Raw genomic sequence first — 23197 nt, forward strand, 5'->3', positions numbered from 1 at the left:
AGGATAGAATAACTTTTATACCATTTTTTTTCATTTAATTTACTAAAATACCTCTTGTACACAAATAAACTTTAGGCGTGTTCATCAAACCGTTCACATCGTACAAACCGCCTACACCGCACCATATCGCTTAAAAAATACAGTTTGAAATTCTTTGCGGCGCGATTGCAGTTTGCATATCTTCCTAACAGCGCGGTGCGATGCTGTTTGTAGTTTTGAATTTAATAATTGCGGTTGAAACTAGGACCGACAAAACACTTCAGACACGATAACACGACTCGAAACCCACGCGAGAGTTAGCAGATTTAGGTTTGCCTTAAATGGGTTCGGGTCGTGTTTGGGTTGACTCGTCAAACTCGTTTAATAAACAAGTCGTATTCGGGTTGATACGGGTAACACGATATTGATCCGTTAATGACCTATTTAAAATTATTTTAGTACTTTAACATGAAATAAATAGATTTTAAATGTGTTGAATACTTCATAAACATTTTATTAGTTGGCATGTTTATACAAAATATGCTTATAAAAGGGTTACACGCGTTGTGTCATGTCACCCCGTTTATAAACGGGTCATGTTTGGGTTTTATTTTTTAACTCGATTATTAAACGGATCAGGTTCGGGTCGAACATATACCTGTTATACATGGGACACGACACAAACACGACCTGCGAACACGAATTGCCACCCCTAGATAAAACCGCACCGCACTATATATATTACAAAATTACTAATTTTTACAAAATAATTTTTATTATTTTTTTATACAAGAATAGATATATGTAATATATGTATATATTATATTATTTTTATTTAGAGATAATTCAATATAATGACTTGATGATTAGTATTTATGTTATGATGTTAAAACTTTAATAAGATTTTTTTTTTTTTTGTATTGTTAAAACTTTATGGATTGATTTTTAATTTTTTTTATAATGTTCGATAATGATGATAGTCTAAACTGTTTAAACCGCACCACACTGCAACACATTTTTACGGTGTGGTTTTAAGATCTCGTGGTTCAGTTACAATTTTAGAAATTACAAAAACTACATATGCAGTTTGGTTTGAAAAAAGTATGACAACCCGCACTACGAACACCCCTAATAAACCTTCTTTGATGATTTCATTATACTACAATGAAACTCTAACTATTTTTTCCTATCTTTTATATACATGTCCTCCATTTTATTTTCACATTTCATTTTAATTTTTCATTTCAGTTTCATTTTGAGTTATTTCTCCACAATCAAAACCAGTTTTCTCTCAAAAAAAAAAAAAAAATTACTCCCCACGATCTCTAACTGCCATTGAAGCTCCACCCAACGATTTCTCTTTTCTGTTTATTTTTCCGAATTCTGTGTAAATAGTTGTGACCGAAGAAGCCCATTTGTAAAAGTTTTAAACCTGCAATAATAGGTGTTAAATCGTTGTTGAACAAAGGGATAGAGAAACATGCTATAGTTGAAGATGATGACTCTAATGAAGATTTTGTTGAACCATCAACAAAACTCATCATGGTCCTTTGAAGAAGAAATTGCAGAAGAAAGAGTTCGATTCCAGAAGTTAAGATGGGGAAGAAGCATGTGGATCAAATTCCTAAGGTTTGGTTTCAGTTTCTTTTCAATTTTGCTCTAATTTTGAAATGTTATCTGTGTTTTATTTAGTATTTTTTCTTGTGATTTTAGTTATAGGGTTTTATATATTTTATTTGTTTTGTTGTTTTCTTTGATGATTTCATTATACTACAATGAAACTCTAACTATTTTTTTCTATCTTTTATATACATGTCCTCCATTTTATTTTCACATTTCATTTTAATTTTTCATTTCAGTTTCATTTTGAGTTATTTCTCCACAATCAAAACCAGTTTTCTCTCAAAAAAAAAAAAAAATTACTCCCCACGATCTCTAACTGCCATTGAAGCTCCACCCAACGATTTCTCTTTTCTGTTTATTTTTCCGAATTCTGTGTAAATAGTTGTGACCGAAGAAGCCCATTTGTAAAAGTTTTAAACCTGCAATAATAGGTGTTAAATCGTTGTTGAACAAAGGGATAGAGAAACATGCTATAGTTGAAGATGATGACTCTAATGAAGATTTTGTTGAACCATCAACAAAACTCATCATGGTCCTTTGAAGAAGAAATTGCAGAAGAAAGAGTTCGATTCCAGAAGTTAAGATGGGGAAGAAGCATGTGGATCAAATTCCTAAGGTTTGGTTTCAGTTTCTTTTCAATTTTGCTCTAATTTTGAAATGTTATCTGTGTTTTATTTAGTATTTTTTCTTGTGATTTTAGTTATAGGGTTTTATATATTTTATTTGTTTTGTTGTTTTCTTAGTGATAGGTTTTATGATTTAAAATATTGTTATATTTATGTTATTTTTTAGTTTTTTTGACATAAATAGTTGTTCATTGATATATTTGTTTCTGTTCAATTTAGACTTTATTTTGTAATAAATATTTGTACTTGTTGACCGATATTTTCGGCAACCAAGTAAATGATATAATAAGGAGAACTGAGAAAGCATTACTACAAGTGGTTTTTACGTGGTTCAGACATTAATGAGCTGTAGTCTACGAGTCTTTGTTATTTATAAGAGTTCTTATACAGAGAATGTTCTAGGTGAATCTCTCTCTCTCTCTCTCTCTCTCTCTCTCTCTCTCTCTATCTCTCCCTCTCTCTCTTCTTTACTCTCTTTGATTCAATAATTCCTTTAGCCATCCCTTTTCATTCTGTTTTTTGGGGTATTTATAGAGTTTTTTGGGAGAATCACTAGAAAAGGATCACTTGTCTTTAAGTGTCAGCCCCTTAGGGGTACAAATTCCTAGCAGATATAAAATAGGACATACATGACCTATGCCGTAGGTATCTTAAGGATTAGGTGAAAGTAATATTTATCCTTCCTTGATTGATGTGATTCTTCATAATGGAGCCATCACTAGACTTATTGATTATCGTGTCATCGCTGTAAAAGAGACTTATGCCATCTGTCAAATCTTTTTATGGGGGTTCTAATACGTTTCTCCCATGCAGATTAAATGTGAAATGACTGTTCGAACGGGCCCTTCTTCTCCCGGAGATGTGTTGTTATATTTCTAGCTCTCGGAGAGTCACGACATGCTTTATGCTCCTCTCCGGGGGCTCACTCCCTGATATGCACTTTCTTACCCATACGTGACTTAACCAACTTTTGTGGGTGAGGTGTTCTTGAAATCCACGTGTCACACGCAGCCGCTGCCACGTATTTTGGGAAAAATCCAAGGCAATAGTACTGTTTTCTAATGTTTTTTCAGTATTCCTTAGGCGATTGTTTACAATTTTTTTGGTTTTGGTATGGTGTTGCTTTTAAACAGTTTGCTAACAGTTGTATTGTAGTTTATTTACATTGTGTTAACCTTTTACTTTCATTTTGATATTTTTTGTTTGATTTCAGGAATGGAATCCACGTACCCTATTTCTGATCACTATAGATCGAAAGTGACCTCCACTTGTAGTAACAATGTCATTTAGAAGCTTAATTCCATTCTTTCGGGAAATATTAAGGCATTGGTCTGTGCAACCTAATTTGGTAAATTTATAAATATTCCTCCGTTCAAATTATACCCTCAAGTTGTTCATGGTATTCTCTTAAGAGAGTTGCAACACTCCAATTCAAAGGAATTTTGAGCAAACATTGCTGGTCGTTGCGTTTGTTTTAGTGTTGAAGAGTTCACCTTGATTACGGGTTTAGAATGTATGGTATTGTATTTTAATTTATTACTTTTATTTTTGTACATGTTAATGAATTATATTGATATCTATAATATTTGATTCTAACGATAAAATAACTTTTATGCAATCTGTCTAATTATTTGAATTTTAAATTATTGTGTTATGTATAACATATTTTTTACAACTATCAATCAACTTTTGAAGATTTAACAGAATAGTCAATGTAATAAGAAAAGTTTTGAAACTTCACATTAATGTGTCAAATATGATTTTAATAATACTTTATGTTTTTATTAATATTTTAGATATGACATACAACCTTAAAATAATTGTTATCCAACTAATGAGTTGCTCATTGTAAAGAAGGAGGTGTTGTTGGTTGTTGTTGTGTTGCTGACAATGTTCACACACAATGGATATCTTGTGAAGTAAGGTTCTTTCAATTTTAGTTGTATGTGAAAGAATGGGTTAGATCGTACTTTATCATCAACAGTTGGTAATCTTATTTCACTTAGTCTTTTAGTTGCAGTGAAGTATTTTTTTGGTTGCATTCCAGCACTTGCTTTAACTTGTGCACAAGTTCTTCATTTTTGCAATCCCTCAAGATAAATTCGCCACTAACTTCGTAATTCATATAATTCATTCCTTGATCAAACTACCCATTGAACGGTATAAGAATGGAATTGATTCTGTTTCTTAAAATTTTGAAAAATTCTAATATAGTCAGCCAACTATAAGAAAACTATAAAGAAACTGAATCATAAGAAAATTTTAAAGAAACTGAAACCCAACAAAGCATTGAAGATACATGTACAACATTAGCTATTTATATAATATATATGATGTCAGATATCTATTTGACAACCTAAAAACAACTGTTAGTTTCCTCTATATGAGTCATGTATTGTCAATTCCGAGCCCTGATTTATTACATTATAATATTTTTAGTAGCACAGCTGTTAGGCAACTGATAGACAACGTAGGTCCAACTATGTATGAACAATGTATTTGGACATCGTTAAGAAAAAATTTAACAAAGTTTTATTGCATTGATGAACAATGACTTGTACGTTAAAAATATTTTGTGAAGAAATAATAGTAAAAATACTGTAAACCAACGTGAACTAAACCAATGTTTAAATATGAAAAAACTGACTATATTAGAATTGTTTTTTTTTTTATGAGAGCCTTGTATCGGATTGTCTATATGAAATATCTCTAAAATTATTGTAGCATTATCAGTTCGTAATTATTGATACGTTAATTATCGGAGCGTTAATAAAACTGAAGGGCAACTGTAATGTAACGACATAGAAACAAAAAATTCAAAACAACGTTGCTAGATCCATTGCGCGAGATGATTGTAAATTTGAATGATTTGTCGCAATTGAAATTGAATAAATCCAGGATTAAAATTCTAAAAAATAACGTTAATGCAACATGTATAAAATTAGCTACTAAATTTTTGTCGGTTATACCTGTTTTGGATTGGTCGGGAACTTCACTTCTTGTGCGTTCAGATCTATATGTTTTGAATGTGTAATTTGAATATAGGAGAATTAGTTTATGGAATTTGAATTGTAATCGAGGGTTTAATTTGTGTTTCAAACCAGTTTATATGCATATTTTTTTTATCATTTGATAATAGTTGATTTTTTGATTGATTTTGCTTTTCTTCTCAAGTCACGTTGCTAGAATTAATGGTGTTTATTTGTGGATTGAGATTGATCCGTCGTTGTCGACCTGGTTCCATCGCTCGAAGGGTTCAATTTTCTGAAAGATGTTTGTGCGGCTTAAATTTATATGTAAAAGGTATTTATGTATTTTTTTTTTATATGGACTATATTAATATTTAAATAGCTGACCCAAATATAAAATTGTAATTTTTTTTCTCATTATAACAGAAAAAAGCCCTTCTTTATTTGCCACGAAACACAACTTCTTACAACAAACAATTGAATAATAAAATACATTATATATATTTGCCCAAAATGAGTTCATTATATACAAATCTCTATTTTCAATAGATATTTAGCAAGTCTAACGATAACTTAAATTGGTACAAAAAGATTGCCAAAAACGCAAGCATGTCATTAAAACTATCTTTAACGGTGCACTATTTCATTAAATTGGTGTGAAATATTTTCATCATTTCATTCCACCGACTTACTAATTTATGCATCAAATTGTTGTGCATTAAATTTTACACTAGTAATAGTATTGAATTTTGAATCTACATTAATTTGGTTTATTTTATTTTATTTTTTTTACAATCTAACCCTTATTTTATTTAATTTTAAACAATAATCTTACATTTTAGTCATTAAATTAAAATTTATCACAAAAATAACTTATTTAAAAAATACAAAATAACAATAATAAAAGTATTAATTTTAAATAAAATAAAAACAACATAGCACTAAATTATAAAACTAAAAATAACAACATAAATAAAAATAAACATTAAGTAAAATAATAATTTAATTGTCAAAATTATTTACTTGAGGATCTTAATCTTGAAGAATATCAAAATATTAACTATATGGATTTGAAGTATTTTGAGAATCTTGAAATTCGATGCTTGATATTGTCAATGAGCACTTTTTTCCATAATACTTGCTTGTTCATTTTGAAAATAGTCGCTTATATTAAGATCAACTATAAAATTATAATAATTATTTTATTTAAAAAATATGAAATTTTTAATTAATTTAATAATTTTACTAAATTATTTTAAGATTTTAAATTCTTACTCGTAGTCATGATATAATTATATCATAAATTAGTTATTTTAATGTAAATAATATAAAATACGAGATCTTTTAAGTAAAGGTGACGTTTGGTAATACTTTATTTTTAAATTTTTTAATCACAAAAATAAAAGTAAAATTTTTGTTCTTAAAATTTTATTTTTGAAAATAAAAAATGTGTTATATAATCACTTTTATTTTTTTAATTTTAAGAAACAGAAAATAAAGTTTGTTTAGTAAATTTAATTTTTATTTTTCATTTTTTGAATTTATTTAAGCGAGGTCCAGGGCCGGAGTGAGGTTCGGTGTTCAAGTTCGTGTTCAGGTTCGGGGTCCGGGTTCGAGTCTTGGGCCAGAGCGGGGTCTGAGTATGGGATCGGGATTGGGGTTCGACTCCGGGTCTGGGGTTGAAGCGGGGTCCGGGGCCAGGGCCATGGCCGGAGCCAGGGTTTGAGTCCAGAACGGGGTCGAGTCTAGGGTTCGGGTTTAGGGATGGGCTCAGGGTCTGAGTTCGGTGTTTGGGGTCAGGGTCAAGGTCTGGGGCGGGGGTCTGGGGCTAGGGTCAGGGTCTGGGGCGGGGGTCCGGATCTAGGGTTGGGGCTGGGGTCCGAGTTCTGGTCCAGGCCGGGGTCGGGGTTCGGGTCTAGGGCTAGGGTTGGGGTTTTTTGGATCTAGTTGTGGAGCCGGGTCTGGGGTCCGAGTTCGGGTCAAGGTTTGAGTTTGGGGTTTGGATCCAGACGGGGTTGGGGGTCGGATCTGGAATCCGGGCCCGAATTTCAAGGTCCACGTTGGGGTCGGAATCTAAAATATTAATTAAGGAAAAAAATTATTTAAAACTTTTTTGAAAGTGACTTTTTTCTATTTTCATAGTTTTTAAAATTTTGATTCTCAATTAAAAAATTAAAAAGTTACAACAGTTTTATAGAACATGTTTTTAGAAATTATTTTCACTTTTCTAATTAAAAAAATAAAAAATTGATTAAAAAAAGTATTACTAAATACACCAAAAATATATTTATTTGGTGAAATATTTAGAGTAAATTATTGGAGCATATTGCACAAAAAGTAAAAGATTCCATACCAAATTAGTGTAACAATTGGAGATGGTCTAATAGTTTAAATGAATTTAATTTTCTGTGCTTGTCCTTGTCCGTTTCGTTTTTCTTCAATAAAAAAGTTATTGGTGATAAAACCCCCATATATTTTAAATTTATACAGTGAGCACTTTATTTTATTTTTGTGGTAAAATATCTTTTTGTTTACCTTTTTTTTTTTTTTTTTTTTGTAAATTTGAGGTGCCAATTAAATATCACCGTTAAATACTATTTAGATTATCACTGTATTGATTTGAGATTTTATTGTTACGTATACACAGATATTTATTGGTGATATTTAACTAACGTCCCAAATTTGCAATAAAAAATAAACTTAAGGGTAGATTTACTACAAAAAAAATAAAATATAAAAACTAAGTGTATAAAAATTAAAATATAAAAGAGCTTCGCCACTCCCTACCGTCAATACAGGGCCGGCCCTGAAACAAAGTGGGCCACAGGGAAATTTTTTTTTTGGGGTCCTTATGTTAGAAAAAATGTGGTATTTTTCAAAATCAGTAAAAAAATATTGTATAATTTTAAAAGAGAAAAATAAAATTTGGCCCCTTGGACTGGGTGGGCCCTAGGCACAGGCCTAGCCCGCCTATGCCCAGGGCCAGGCATGCGTCAATAAAAACATTTTTGATTTTATAAGATACAATTTAGTAATTTATTTTGGGAAATTTACATAATATACTAACTTTTGCTATTTTTTTACAAAAATACTGCCATGCGGTATTTTTTACTTTTTTACTGTATTTTTTTTATAAGTTTCATACTGTAGTATACTGTGTTAAGTTTTCACTGGTATTTTATTGGTGTTTTACTGGTGTTCTACTGGTGTTTTGAGTTATTGTACTTTGTGTTTTACTGGTGTTTTATAAAAACACAGTATTTTTGAAAAGATTTCCGTGTGACAGTATTTTTGTAAAAGTTAATTCAAATTACAGTATTTTTCGTAAGTTTCCCTTTATTTTCGGTATGTCTGGAAAGATTCATAATTTATGTTATAGATTTTTTATTTTTATAAGACAATGAATTGTTATTTGTATACAATAATTTGGTGTCTAGAAAGATTCATAATAATTGTAAAAACTATTAAGAATGAAAGAAAAGTTTAAATTCCTTATTTGTTAGTTTTGGTGTTAAAAATAATTGACGTGGCAAATTCTAACTGGTTAGCAGTGAAATGGACACAAGATCTGAACAGATGATCTACGTCCGGTTGATGAGGATTTTCTGAGAAATAACTGAACAAAAAATCGTCATGGCATAATTGGCATTGGTATCTTCCTTATCCAACAAATACAACACAAAAATTGATACATATAATACAACAAAATTGTAATGGAAGAATATTACAATTGACATTTCTTGGTCAGCAAAAGTATCATTGTAAATGCTGGATATTATTAAAAGAAGAAATAATAATAAGCATTCTTATGAAGTATTCATCGTGGCTAATATTATGATAAAGTCTCGCGTTATAATTGGTTAGCAATTTTTTATAATATTTATTAAAATAAAATAAGTTACACACAATGTTAAAGGGAAATTTGATTTTCTATACTTACATATACTTAATATTTTATTTTTAAACTAATACATATCATCATTGAAAATATATGACCACTTTATCTAAAACCCAAAAATACCCCTCTCAAATTTTTCATACTTTTTTTTAGTGCAAAAACATTAAAAAAAAAAAAATTGGTAGTCCGATGGGGTCCGATGGTAGTCCGATGGTGGTCCGATGGTCACCTGATGCTACTTTTGTATGTACAAAAACATAAAAAAAAATTGGTAGCAGATTTGGTCCGATGGGTGGTCCGATGGGTCCGATGGGTGGCCCGATAGGTGGTCCGATGGTAGCCCGATGGGGTGGCCCGATGGATGGTCCGATGGGTGGTCCGATGGTGTAAATGGGGTGATGTAAATGGGGATATTTTAGGGATATCATAAAAATTATCATATTTTACAAATATTAGTTATTATTTGTTTAGAAAAAAAATTTTAACCAAATGTAAGCACAAAAAATCAAATTTCCCATATTAAATTGCACCAATAATAATATTACGCCTCACAAAAATAATAAACACTATAGGTACCCTTTAGCATTTCTTTCAAAAAAAAAAAAAACAAAAGATCAAACTTTCAAGGAATAGTACATGCATGCAACAAAATCTAAAATCAATTTGATCACCTGGTATTCAATCTCTACCATTAGATTAAACACTTTATTGAAAATAACATATTTGTATAAATTAAATTTCAAAATAACATATTTTATATTTTTATTACCTCAAATAATTTGGATTTTTTTTTTGTTGTGTGTGTTTAATAAAAGTTTTTCTTCTTGAGAAAAAAAAATTATTAGAAGTTTTCTTATAATTTGTGTAAGGTTCTAAATAGAAAGATTGTTACCTATCCATAAGCTGTTAGGTTTATTTTTATACGTTTTAGAGTCGATTTTTATGGATATTTTTAGTAGTTTTTATTGGTTATTGTTTAGATTTATGCTTGTTTACTTGTTATTTAAAATTTTAACAAATACATCATATGGGTTGAAATGAGAGAAAAAATATTAAATAAAATTAATTTTATAGATTTATAATGTATTTTGGAGTTGTAAGATATAATGAGTGAAAATTTTTATATTTTGCATGCTCAACACGCTCTGTTTGTGATCAAAAATCAAGTTTAAACCTTCAAGCTAATTTTTAACTATAATCCATTCACTTTCAAGAAAAATGTTTTACCAATGAAAGTTCTAGATCTTTCTTTCAATTTTCTAAAACATCTTAAATTATCTAATTCTCAACTGAGAGAGTTATGACCAAAATACAATCAATCATTGCAGTAAAAAAATTAAAAAAACGTTAATCTTTAAAAAAAAAGGGGGGGGAAGTTGCCCACCTTGTTTTTCTTTTTACAAGTTTTTTACTTGTTTTTTTCGTAGCACTAACGTGAAAACAACGGTACTTTGAAAGGGAAATTTCATATTTTGCCCCTAATAAAATATCCCATATCAAAATTTAGACCCGTTTATTTTTTGTACAAATTGATTCCACTAATTCAAAAAGATTCCTAAAATACCCCTAAAATAAACTTTCGCTCACTCTCTCTCTCTCTCTCTCTCTCTCTCTCTCTCTCTCTCTCTCTCTCTCTCTCTCTCTCTCTCTCTCTCTCTCTCTCTCTCTCTCTCTCTCTCTCTCTCTCTCTTTGACTTTCCCTCTTCACGAACTCACGAACCAGAACCAGGCCTCGCATCTCATCTCCGTCGACCCATCTCCACCACGAACTAGGAACCAACAAAACGAATAAACCCCGAACCCATCTCCGTCGACCCATTTCCACCACGAAACCAACAAACCTAGCAACTGGCGAACCAAACCCACGAACGAGGCAAACCCAAACCCAAACCGAGGTCTGTCACTCTCAAATTTGACCCAAACCCACGGCGAAATGTCGACCCAAACCCAAGCAAGAACCGTCGTCGCCACCACGTGCAGGACCCGTCGCCACCACCACCAAGTTTATTCAAAGGTAAGGTTTTTTTTTGAAAAAAAATATGTTTTCATAGATTTGGATGCCAATTATTGCATGTTGTTGAGATTAGTGGAATTTTTATAGATTTTGTGCTCTTTCTTGTGATAAGTTGTAGATGTTGGTGTTTCAATGGTATCTGTGTTTGTTACAGGGTTATCGATGATATATCGATAGGATGTCGATAGATTTGGGTGTCTGGTTGACTATTAGAATTGTATGTGTTGTTATTGTATGTCGATAGGATATCGTATGTGTGTCGATAGGATGTCGATATTTGGTTGAGTTTATTTTCTGCCCTAAATTGTCAACAACTTGTCGACAGTATGTCGATATGTTGTCGATAATATTATGTTGTTGCTTTAAGTTTGGTATTTTCGACTGAATATCGACAGGATGTCGATATGTTGTCGACATATTTTTGTAATTGTTGACTACTTGAAATTGTCGACTGAATATCGACTGGATGTCGATATGTTGTCGACATTTTTGTAATTGTTGACTGCTTGATATTTTTAACTGAATATCGACAGGATGTCGATATTTTGTTGACATGTTTTTAATTTTGTTGGCTGTTTGATAATGTCGACTAAATATCGACAAGATGTCGATATTTTGTCGACTATTTTTTTAATTTTTTGGCAGTAATATTGATTTGTTATTTGTTTTTTCAGATGGCTCCCAGACTCATAATTCCAGCACCCGAGCATTTTACTGGCCGCGTGACATATAGAGGCACCAGAAATTTTGCAAAAATCAAGACTCGGTTTGAGGAGTACAACTTGAATAACACGGCGAAGAAAAGCCGTTTCGGCAACTTTTGGAATGTCGTACCCCTGACATTCTCCTCGGTGTTATTTCACCAGCTGATGCTGCACAAAATGAAGGTTGATGCTTAGGAGGAGTTGAAGATGCAGTTTTACATTGGTCGGAAGGAGCTTAGATTCGGAGTGCTTGAGTTTGCCCTCATTACAGGCCTGGACTTCTCCTCGGGGCCAACAGAAGAGGAGAAGGCTGCGCAGGTTGCTCGCTCAAGGTCAGACCGATTGATCAACAAATATTTCAACCGGTCTGGTGGTGTGAAGACAGAAGCACTCCAAGATAGGTTCACAAACTGTCAAAACCCGGAAGACTTGTACAAGCTTGGCTTGTGCTTGTTTATTGAGTCAGTGCTTTTGGGTTGCGAGGCTAACGCGTTGATTACGCCTGACATACTTAGATATGTCGAAGATCTCGAGTTCTTCTTCCGGATTCCTTGGGGGAAGCACTCATTCGCCAGACTCATGCACTCGCTTCAAAATGACATGTTGAAACAGAAGCCCAACTACGAGAAAAAGTTGAGTTCGGATGTTCAGCATGAGTGCAAATACACAGCTTATGGCTTCGAACCTGCAGTACACAATTGGGCGTATGATGCCACTTTAGAGGTTTGGAAGAGGTATGGCACGAATCATGGGATTCGGTTTCCCAGGATGCTTAACTGGACGAGCAAGGGTGATATAGGGAAGAAAGAACTCAGTGCATTATTTTCTAGACGGGTATGAGTTTCACTTATGTTTAGAGTAATTATTTAACATAAATGCTTGTAATAAATGCTAAATCGTTTTTTTCTAATATTTTTTGAACCTTAAACAGAATCTTGAAATGGTGAAGGGGCTACTTCCACGGACAGAAGAGGAGGCATTTGTGAGGACCATCTCTTACGATGGTGTGGAAAACCTGGTTGATGATGGTGTGGATGACACAGAGGCTGAGGCAGATACTCAGGTACTAGAGACTCAAGTACCAGACACTCAGGTACCAATTTTTGGAACTTTTTTTTTATGATTGTATAACTTGATTGGGTTTTTCTTTTTGTTCTGTGATATTTGTTACACTGTGGTATTACCGTATGCTTACCGTATTTTTTTAATATATGTTTTTTTAGGCCACTGGTTCAGACCCTTAGCCCAGTGCACCATCTTCATCAGACGTTCGTGGTGCCGAGTATAGTGATTTAGTGGGGAGGTTGGATAGGATCGAGGCTGACCAGAAGGGTATGTACGCTTGTCATGCCGAGCTGAAGATGGCATATGAGACCAGCCATATAGAGCTGAAGGCTTGTCAGAACCTAATTATGGAGCAGCTCAAAAATATATTGACCATGTTGCATCGTCTGCCAACGACAGCTTCAGCACCGGAGGCCCCAGCAGATCCATCTACCCCACTACCAGTTGCATCACCCCCACTACAAGAGGATGAGGTCTTTCTTGATGGGTATGATCCTTATGAGGGAGCTCTAGCTACTCCTATCGGTACAGGTGTTATCCATATACATGACAGTGAGTCCCAAGGTGAAATTTTGGCGATAGAGGCACAACCTGCAAGGGTTAAGAGTGGGAAGAGGAAGAGAAATCCCCCTGTATGGTTTCGTGACTACACGGAGATGAAGAAGAAACAGAGGCCTTCTTCGACGTTTGATCCCCTGGCGCCACCGGATGAGCGATTGTTGGATACTTTCCGAAAGTGGTGTTCTGGACTCATTCCCAACCACCGGCTTCGGGATTTGAAAAGTGGTGATTACGGTCCATCGTTCTTTTGGAAGGTGTTGACACTACATGAATGGCTTACAGATGACGTAAGTAAACTAATTTATAATTTTACTTTACTTTACAACTAATCTACAATTAATATATTTTGTTGTCTAACTGCTTTCTCTAACCTTTATATGCAGCATATAGATGCAGCAGTCCATATGTTGAGGAGGCGACGTGCCGACTATCCACTGACATTTCCTCAGAAGGGTATCATTCTATCTACATTCGTTACCGGCATGATCTGCAGTGTATGGACGAATCACAAGGGTCCCAGGAGAAACTTTGTGTGGGAGGATTATATCTTGGAGTACTGCAGAGGTGTTCATCAGGTATTGTTTTAGTAAGATTTTAAATATTGAACTATGATTATAAGTTTATTATGGTTTGTTAATTGTTTAGATTTTCTCCATAATTATAGACCCAGTTCTTTCCGAGATGGAGGGGTAATGAGTTCATTTACTTCATTTTGCATCTTCCCGACCATAGGCATTGGGTCACAGTTGAAGTTGACATAGAGCTGTGGAAAATTAATGTGTACGAGTGTGATTCCAGCATTTGTCATTGGACCGCCATGGCACCCATCTTGAAGACTTGGGAAGAACTGTTGCCCTCACTAATCCATGCAACCAGGGATTTTCCACTTAATAACCAGATCATGGCGTTAACTAATAAGGAGATCACCGTGCTTCCGAATATGCATGCGAGTCGAGCCACTCACGACTTAGTTCCGAAGGCAACAATCAGGTACATAACGATAAAAAAGTACTATAATATTAAAATATACTTTACATTGTACTAACTTTATATTTTATGTTACATTTAGTGGTGATTGTGGCGTTTATTGCATTGAGTATGTGGAGCATCTCATGATGCGACGTGGATTAACTGATGTCACGCAAGGCCGGATCAAGTTGTTTCGTGAACGGTAGTGTGTTGATTTGTTTTACCAGAATGTCGGCTGATTATATGTGTAATTATGGTGACATTGTATGTTTTTTGTAATTATAAATACAGTTATATATTCTGTTTACTTAAAAAAAATTTTTTGGTATTTAGTCTTGTAAAGTCTAACGGTGTCTCAGTTCTTCATAGTAGATTTAACATACTTATTCTTACTCTTGTAAAAATATTTAACATTGTCTTTGATTCACAACAAAAAATTATCAACCTCAACATTATTTTAAAGCAATTTTGAATAAAAAATACAAAACATGTTATTACAACTAATAAGTATACTACGCCTCAAATGCGGGCTTTGCACGTTGCTCTGTTGTGGCCTTAACTGCCACAACGGCTGCAGTTTCGAGGTACAAATCCTTTTTTATCACCAGTCGGGAAACGGTTCTCCCGTCTTCTTCCAGCGTTGCTTTTCCTTGGACGACATACTGGCTTCTTTTCCACAGGTACCCCAACTTTCATATTCTTGATGTGTTCTGGGAGAACCCAATCATCCTCGTCACCAGCAAGATTGATGGTATCATCGTAAATCTTCCTCCACGTTTCTTTCGAATAATAAGGTGAGCAAAGCGTGTACACACTTGTATTCGTTTTCAATGTCGCGGCACATGCATGAAGGCAAGGGAGTTTCAATAATGTAAACACGCCGCAGGTGCATGTTCTTTCAACTAGGTTCACATCATCACCTCTTTCACCGTTACGTCCCCTACCAACGTTATACAAATTGGCTCCATTTCGTTGGACGCGCCTGTACCTTGCATTTTCATGAATTTTTGCCAAGTTTTTTTCAAAGAGCGTGGCCAAAGGGGTTGTACATTTGTCAGCATTTTCGAGGCGATTAGCGAACCAAGATTGTAGTGTGAACCTGATAAATTCAACCAAAGTAGTTATTGGATATTTCTTGAACTCTTCTGTAACACTGTTGAAGCTTTCGGCAGCGTTGCTGTTCATGATGTTGTATCTATCGCCCAAACAATAAGGGTGAGCCCACTTCTCAAACCCTATACTCTCCACATATGCAGCAATGGCCGCATTCATCTTTTTAAGCTTCTCAAACTCTCTATCACATTCAGTTTTCGACCATGAGTAAGCAACATTATATATTTGGTTGTGAAAAGCATCAGTCTTGAACTTGGCGTTCACGTTCATAACAATGTGGTGATAGCATGCACAGTGGACTGCTTCGGGAAAAACGAGTTCAACAGCATGATCAATGCTTTGATGCCTATCTGACACAAACACTAAGTTCTCAACCACGCCAATTGCTACCCTCAACTTTTGTAAGAAATACGTCCAAGAGACGTTATTCTCACTGTCAACGATACCATAAGCAACCGACAACAATTGGTTGTTCGCACCGTATGCCACAACAACTAACATTATACCGCCGTACTTCGTCTTCAAGAAGGTGCCATCGATACTTAAAACAGGACGACAAGAAGAAAATCCCCTTCTACATACAAGTCAGTAATGGTACCTGGATTCTTCTGCTCCAGCATGTACAAGTATCCAGGAAGCTTCATGTATGAAAACTCAGGCGTACCCCTAGCATACGTAAGTCCCATCTCCCTGCACCTCCACGCCTTCACATAACTCATCTGGATACCATAGTTGTCAAACATGTCCCTCTGTATGTCTTTAGCCTTGTACTTAGTTCCATCTTGGGTGTACTTCCCCTTAATAAGGTGGCCAACCACCCATGGTGGTGCTTGACGGTGATCTGAATGTCTCGCATTCAGGTTACATGTGTGTTCGTTGTGAAATACAGTGACCTCGAAGTTGTTAGAATGCATCTTCTTCCTCCCCCTCAATCTCCATTTACAATCTGGAGCCTTGCATGTAACATACAACACGTCAGGGGATGACTTCTTCACCATCCACTCAAAATTGTTATTAAGTGCAAACTTACCCACTACTTGTCTCATTTCTTCCTTGTTTTCATAAAAATTACCAAGCTCTATCACCCCTGCTTCCTTACTTTGTAAACAAGTAGTTAGCTCATGGTTTTCCATTATATCTTCCTTTGTCCACATAGGAGCTTTGAACTTGGTACAAACTTCAAAAGAGGAGAACGTTGAGAAGGTTGCATGACGAGAAGGAGCATGTTCTTCAGTTCTGCCTTGTCGACTACTGCTAGTTCCAGGTGTAGTGCGATTTTCATTAAGGGGTTATTGTTCTCGTTGTGTACCATGGTTGCTCGGTACACACTCTAACCTCAAGGAAGGTCCCGCTACGGCTTCATCGACTGCCAAATCATGTTCATCGTCCATATTCAAATCTACAATAGGATCGTTATTGTAGAAGGCTGTATCGAACTCCTCAAACTGATGAAATCCTGTCGCTTCTTGCTGTTGCTCTACATTGGTCGGAACCTCTACATTGGTCGGAACCTCCTCATTCACACCAATCCCAACATCTTTTTCGGGAACGCAAGACCCTACCACACTCCGAGGGAGAGTATTAGTAGGCGGCGTAGGCTCTGAATTCCCAACTTTTCTCACCTTGGTCACGAATAATGGCATAAACTCTGTATTTGACATTGTTGCCCTCATCTCTAAGAACATTCTCAGTTGGCGTTCTTTCTTAATAACCTCTGGCGGAACCATTTGTCCCTTCATGTACAAGGAACAAATCTCCAACTTTAAATCATACGCCAAAGGATCAACCTCCAACTCTTCATATAAAATTTGGCACATTTGTTGTAGGGTTGTGTTAGTTGTAACTGTCAACGTCAAGCTGCCTTCTGCTTTGTAAATCTAATTATAATTCTCACATAACCAAACACCATCGTACGATACAACAAGAAACACTGTCGATCCTGCAATTTTAAATAAAACAAGGTGAGTACAGAAAAAAAATACCAAAAAATAACAAATATCGACATCCCATCGATATCCATCGACATTATGTCGATAAAAACAACAACAGAAAGTGTGCCAGTTTCGATCGACAAATAATCGACATTATGTCGATAACATTATCAAAAATGAGGGTGGCAGTCATCATCGATATATAATCGACACATCATCGACTACTATCGACTTAGACTCCACAATGCAATTCGCATTTCAGACACGTGTACAATGGTAATTAATCCATTCAACTATCGACAAGCCATCGGCATTGTATCGATATTCACTCGACAAATACACATTGCATGCGTTTCATTTGTACGGTTACACATTTAATATTAATAAATTTTACCTACGTTCCCAACAACTCTTCCCAACCGCCACATTGCATGTCAGACACGTGTATTATCGATAAGCTATCGACATAATGTCGACATCGTATCGAAAAATATGTATGCCGTTTTATTTGTTTTGCATGTTGTCGACAAATTATCGACGTAGTATCGATATTCTGTCGACAAATACACACTTCATGCGTTGCACTTGTACAGTTACACATTTAATGGCCATTAATTTTTCATACATTCCCAACATGTATACTGCTCTATAAAAGCAAATACCTTTTAATTCATAAGTGCTCTTGTCTTCTACTTCTCTCTTACAATTAAAAAATAAAGGAAAGTTTCTCTTATTCTTAAGTTCTAAATATGTCTACTAGAAAGAACAAGGGCAAATTCCAAATTCTAACTCCTAAAGAGCTCAAGCAGGAGGATGATGGCATAATTACTCCTCAAATGCATAAAGTTCTAGACGCCGATAGAGCTTTTGAAAAAGAACAAAATCGGAACGAGTTAAGGTTGATACAACTTGAAGCACAATTTAGCAAAACTGGTGTATGGCCGGCTCCACCACCAGGGTTCCCCAAAGGATGTCGTCGTTGCAAATTAGGCATCTTTAATGGTAAACCGGTGAAGCCTGGAACTTTATACAAGTATTGCAAGTCTCACCCACAAGCCAAACAATTTTAATAATTTGTTATTTTATGGCTTGTGGTGAGTTTTATTTAATGTTTGTTTTTTTTTTTATGAACTTTTATTTTAATGTTATTTTATGTTATTTGAATGAACTTTTATGTTATTTTATATTTTATTTATGGTTTTTTTTTTCAATTTTCGAGTTCAAAATCAACAATACATCGACATTGCATCGATATGTTGTCGACAATGTTGGTCGACTTAATGTCGACATACTATCGAAAAAATGTCGACAACTTCTCAAATAACTTGTGTATGTGTTTTTCATCGACATGCTATCGACACACGGTCGACAACATGTCAATAATGGTCATCACTGACCTTTCTTGGCAGAATATCGACATACCATCGATAAATCGTCGATAACATCTGGAAAACCCAAATTTTGACAGAAAATCAGATCTGCCAGATCTCAACCATTTCAGACCAAAAAATACCAGTTCCAACAAATACGACACATATAACGAAAGCAAACTACATAAAGTTTAACAAAATGCTTAAAACACAACTTACCCATTGTAATGGTGTAAGATTCTTGAGTGATATTGGGGTGTGCTCCTGTTTTCCACCAACGCCCACCGAGAAACAACCATTCAACAGGGAAGAGAGAGAGAGGGCGAGAGAGTGGGACGAGAAAGAGGAAAGTTTTTGGGAAGTTTTTTCAGTTTTTTCTAGAGAGAGAGTGGTGCACGAGAGAGAGGGAAGAGAGAGTGGAAGAGAGAGGGAAGTTGTTTTCAGTTTTTAACAATTTTATTTTTTAAAAAAAATAGTAAAATGGGAAGTTCATGTAATCAATGAAATTAATTTGTACAAATTAGTGGAGGGTATAAATTTTGATATGGAGTATTTTATTAAGGGCAACTAATGAAATTTCCCCTTTGAAATTAATGAAAAATAACACTCCGTATTTTTATCAAAAATAATAATCATAAAGATGTAAAAATATTAACTTAACTTATTTTTGAATTTTGAGTATTTTATGAAATAATCCTTTAAAATTTGCTACTAAATAATTTGCCAATATATAATTATATAATAAAATGAGTGCTACTGTAAACCTCTTATTACAATTTCTTAATCAATTTCTATACCCAAAAACACATACTAGAATATTTTTTTTATAATGGTGTTCGTTATACTCACAACATCATTTTTGTAAATTTTTAAAAAATTTCAAATAATTTTTTGTTTTTTTTTTACGCGAAATTTCAAATAATTTATAATACTGAAAATAGATTTGAAATTTTTTAAATAAGCTTGGTAAAGTGAAATACTATAACTTTATTTTTGTAACTCAAAAAATTTCAAAAATTTCTTTCTTTGCAAAGAAAGCCACGGTAATCAATGAGGGCATCCTCCTATTCAACAGGCCAGTTTGCCATTACTAAAAGGCATGGCCTTATTCCTTGGTGAAAATGGAGACCGATCAAAACCACAAACTTTATGACTAATTCACACATAAAATGTCATCAATACTTTTCTAATCTTGTTAAAAATGCATTGTTAGCTCAACAACAATGTTGAAAAAACAATATTGCATTTTCCATTTTAAATTTGTAGATCTGTTGTGCATTTTCCAAACTTTCCAAAATACCAAATATATATGTAATCTTAAACAAAAACAACAACAACAACAACAAGCTTTCATTCCAGTTGAAACATATACATATTCAGTCATACCACATATTAGGGAAGAGTTCCAAACTAAAAGCATCAGGTAACTCAGTAGTAGTACTCAGAAACAAAAGCAAACGAAGAAGCAAAGTTCAACAGTTTGAAAAGAGAGAAACATTAGGCTTAGTTTTTTTTCTCTCAAGGAGAGGGAGGCCAACCATAATTGTCTCCTACATTTTGACCTACTCCTTCATAGAACCTCAGTTCAAGCTCCTCCAAGCTTGCTTCATCATCCCACATCCCATCAAAACTGTCATCATCATCATCAAAGTAGTCTACCACTCCACCAGTCATGAATTCCCAGGCTAAGTACTCAGAAGAAGCATCAGAGAAATCCGAGCAGTCGTCCCAATCATTCCTCTCGTAATAGTCCACAACAAGAGGCCCCAAGACTTTAAGGTTTGGATTCTTCTCTTTGGTAAGCTTGTCATCTAGTATCACACTCCAACACCCTCTCAAATCCAGAAACTCAAGATCAGGGCAGCTTGAAAGGATCTGGAGAATGCTGGCCGTGCTAATCAGATGGTAGGCCATTTCGAGATGCTTGAGTTTTGGCATCGTGGCAGCTATGGCAAGACCCTCATCGTCCTCTGGAGGCTTGCCTGCTGTGTCCAAGGGATGCATGTTCCGGCAAAGCCCCACCAGCATTTTACAGTTCTTTCCAATGGCTTCCAGTGCCCGAGCCCCAATTTTGACACAGTAACTCACATCCAAGAAAGTGATGGTGGAAAACCGTCCAGCAATCTGTTCCACTATTAAATCATTCATCTCGCTTCTTGGCAGCCGTAAGCTCTGTAGGGAACCAGCACTTGCAAAACCAAGTTCATAAAAAAACAAAGAAAATGGGACATCACATAGATTTTCAACCAATTAATTTAACACTATAATAACCTACCAAAACCTCCATTAAGGCACAAAACACAAAACCCAATTGACAAAACAAGAATTATAGCAAGACAAGTACTTCACCAACTCAAGCGGGGTTTCGTCATGAAAAGCTTATGAATCTATTCTCCATAACAAAAGAATTTAGGAAAGTAAATTTTTATTATTATTTCTTTTTATGCTTACTGTTCTGCAATGAAGGAGAAGATCAAGTCGTTGTTGAGGCCAGAAACTGAGAGCTTTCTTAGAGATCCAGAGCTTCTGGCAATGAGCATTCGAAGCATTCGATCGAGGTTGTCAGGCTGAGACAAACTACTCCATTCTTCAATGTCTATCTCTTGCCAGCAGTAAGGCCCCATTACAGCTTTGCTCCATGATTTGCATACTCTTGGGATAACTGTTAGTACCTCTTTGAGAGGGAGGTTGCTGAAAATGAGTCCCAAAGCGTCCGGTATTAGCTCGTCCCACTGTCTAAAATCACTACCCTTTTCCATCTAACTCCTCTGCCTGCAAGAAATTCAAGAAATGATAAAAAGGGTATTAAGAAATTACGAAAATCGAAATAATTACTAAACACTCTTTACTCTTGTGTCGGCAAGATAAGGTATACAAGATCTATATTAGAAAAAAAGAACAAAATTGAAAGAAAGAATATGCAACACAAAGAAAGAGAAATAAATATAAAAGATAAAGAAAACAGTAGACACAGTAGACAGTGGAGGAGCATCAGAGAATATTAATGAAGAAAAATGAAAAAAGAAGAAAACTTTAATCTCTTTTTCTTCGATAATAACAAAGCAAAAAACATAAACTGCGAAAGGGCAAATATAAAGAGGAGATTTTGCAATTTGTGAAATGACAACAGACTTAACAAATCATTAATTAGCAAGATGCATCTTTTACAGATCTAGCAAAAATGAAGAACTCAAAAGTTCATAATAACAAGGTGAACTTACTCCGTCCCAAGTTATTATTGCATGTTAGAAAATCTTCGATTGGTTTCTGGGAAAAAATCAGTCAAAGAAAATGAATTTACGTTTTAAATTTTCAATCTTGGAGTAAACTCAGAAACTGAAAGAACAAAAATAAGGGTCACTAAAACTATACAAATATAATATTCTTTTTTTATTTTCTGCTACTTAACACAAATGGGAAAAATCGATAAATGGATATTACATAACCAAAAATAGAATAGTAAACAATAAACATACACCGAAAGCAAGGGAGATAGTTGCTTTTGCGATTTGGATTATGTAAAAGACTCACCGGTTTATCCGCCAGAAAGGCAGGGGAAAAAGAGGGTAGAGAGAGAAAGAAAAAGAGAAGAGAGAGAGGGAGAGAGAGAAAGAGAGAAGCAGAATGAAGAAAAAGCTACAAGGGTATAGACCCATATGCTCACCTAACCACAGTTTCAGACTAATCCAGACCCACATACACCACCACACCACACCAACAACAACAGCAAGAAGAACAAAGGTAAAAACAAATAGAGTGAAAAAATTAAAAAGGAGCCCACTACCACTACAGCCAAATACTACTAGTAAGTAATACCGTATAGGGTGGTATCTTGTGAATTCTTTTTTTTTTTTTTAAAGAAAAAGGACATGAAATTAATTTTTTTCTTTTTAATGGTATCAGAAAGAATCAAAAGATAAATGGTAAATCTTCAAAGATTGGGATTGGATGTGAGAGATATGACCCAATGCAGGGGTGCAGTAAATATAGTAGTACACACACAGATTTGTAAATTCCCATATGGGGAAAAAAGGGTTGGCACCGACACCAGTCGGTTGCTTAGAGGGGCAGTAAATGGCTCAAACCCGAAATGAAAAAGGGTTGACGAAATTTACACAGCCAGCCACCCAGCTTTATCCAATCTCTCATCAAGCCCATACTTGTGAAAACAGACCTGATTCTTTATGTGTCCGCAGCAGTAAATTTATCACATTTTATATTTATCTATTTATTTATTTATTTATCCATACCTGATGAGTAACTGACCAGTTTTGAAAGGGAAAATAAGAGAGAGCTTAAAACAGAAATGTAAACGGGGCGGGGAACGGGCATTGCTCCTTTACCCATATCCGTTTTTTAAATTCATCTCATACCT

At 34.7% G+C, this 23197-nt stretch overlaps 1 protein-coding gene across 7 annotated transcripts; it reads right to left on the reverse strand.

Annotated features, from left to right (window-relative positions):
- Window positions 1-20151: 20151 nt before the first annotated feature.
- Window positions 20152-22769, reverse strand: LOC115721654 (F-box protein FBW2). 7 transcript variants are annotated; one of them, XM_030650761.2, is made up of 4 exons: window positions 22487-22643; window positions 22044-22089; window positions 21274-21594; window positions 20152-21010 (listed from the first exon to the last, which is right to left on the reverse strand). In XM_030650761.2, the coding sequence occupies exons 3-4, from the start codon at window positions 21579-21581 to the stop codon at window positions 20341-20343; spliced, it is 978 nt and encodes a 325-aa protein (XP_030506621.1). In that variant the 5' UTR covers window positions 21582-21594; window positions 22044-22089; window positions 22487-22643; the 3' UTR covers window positions 20152-20340. The 7 variants fall into 7 exon arrangements, with proteins under 7 accessions (XP_030506621.1, XP_030506613.1, XP_030506609.1 ...); XM_030650753.2 differs by having other exon boundaries at window positions 22299-22534; XM_030650749.2 differs by having other exon boundaries at window positions 22354-22528.
- Window positions 22770-23197: the final 428 nt, after the last annotated feature.

This window comes from Cannabis sativa, chromosome X, assembly GCF_029168945.1.
Source record: "Cannabis sativa cultivar Pink pepper isolate KNU-18-1 chromosome X, ASM2916894v1, whole genome shotgun sequence".
Classification (NCBI taxonomy): domain Eukaryota; kingdom Viridiplantae; phylum Streptophyta; class Magnoliopsida; order Rosales; family Cannabaceae; genus Cannabis; species Cannabis sativa.

Bases quoted from the DNA above. Each gene is read 5' to 3' on its own strand.
- LOC115721654 (XM_030650776.2), bottom strand. From the start codon at position 21,581: ATGGAAAAGGGTAGTGATTTTAGACAGTGGGACGAGCTAATACCGGAC. The intron at 21,011-21,273 runs GTAAGCATAAAA...TGGTTTTGCAAG, and splicing joins TTCTCCTTCATTGCAGAACA to TGCTGGTTCCCTACAGAGCT.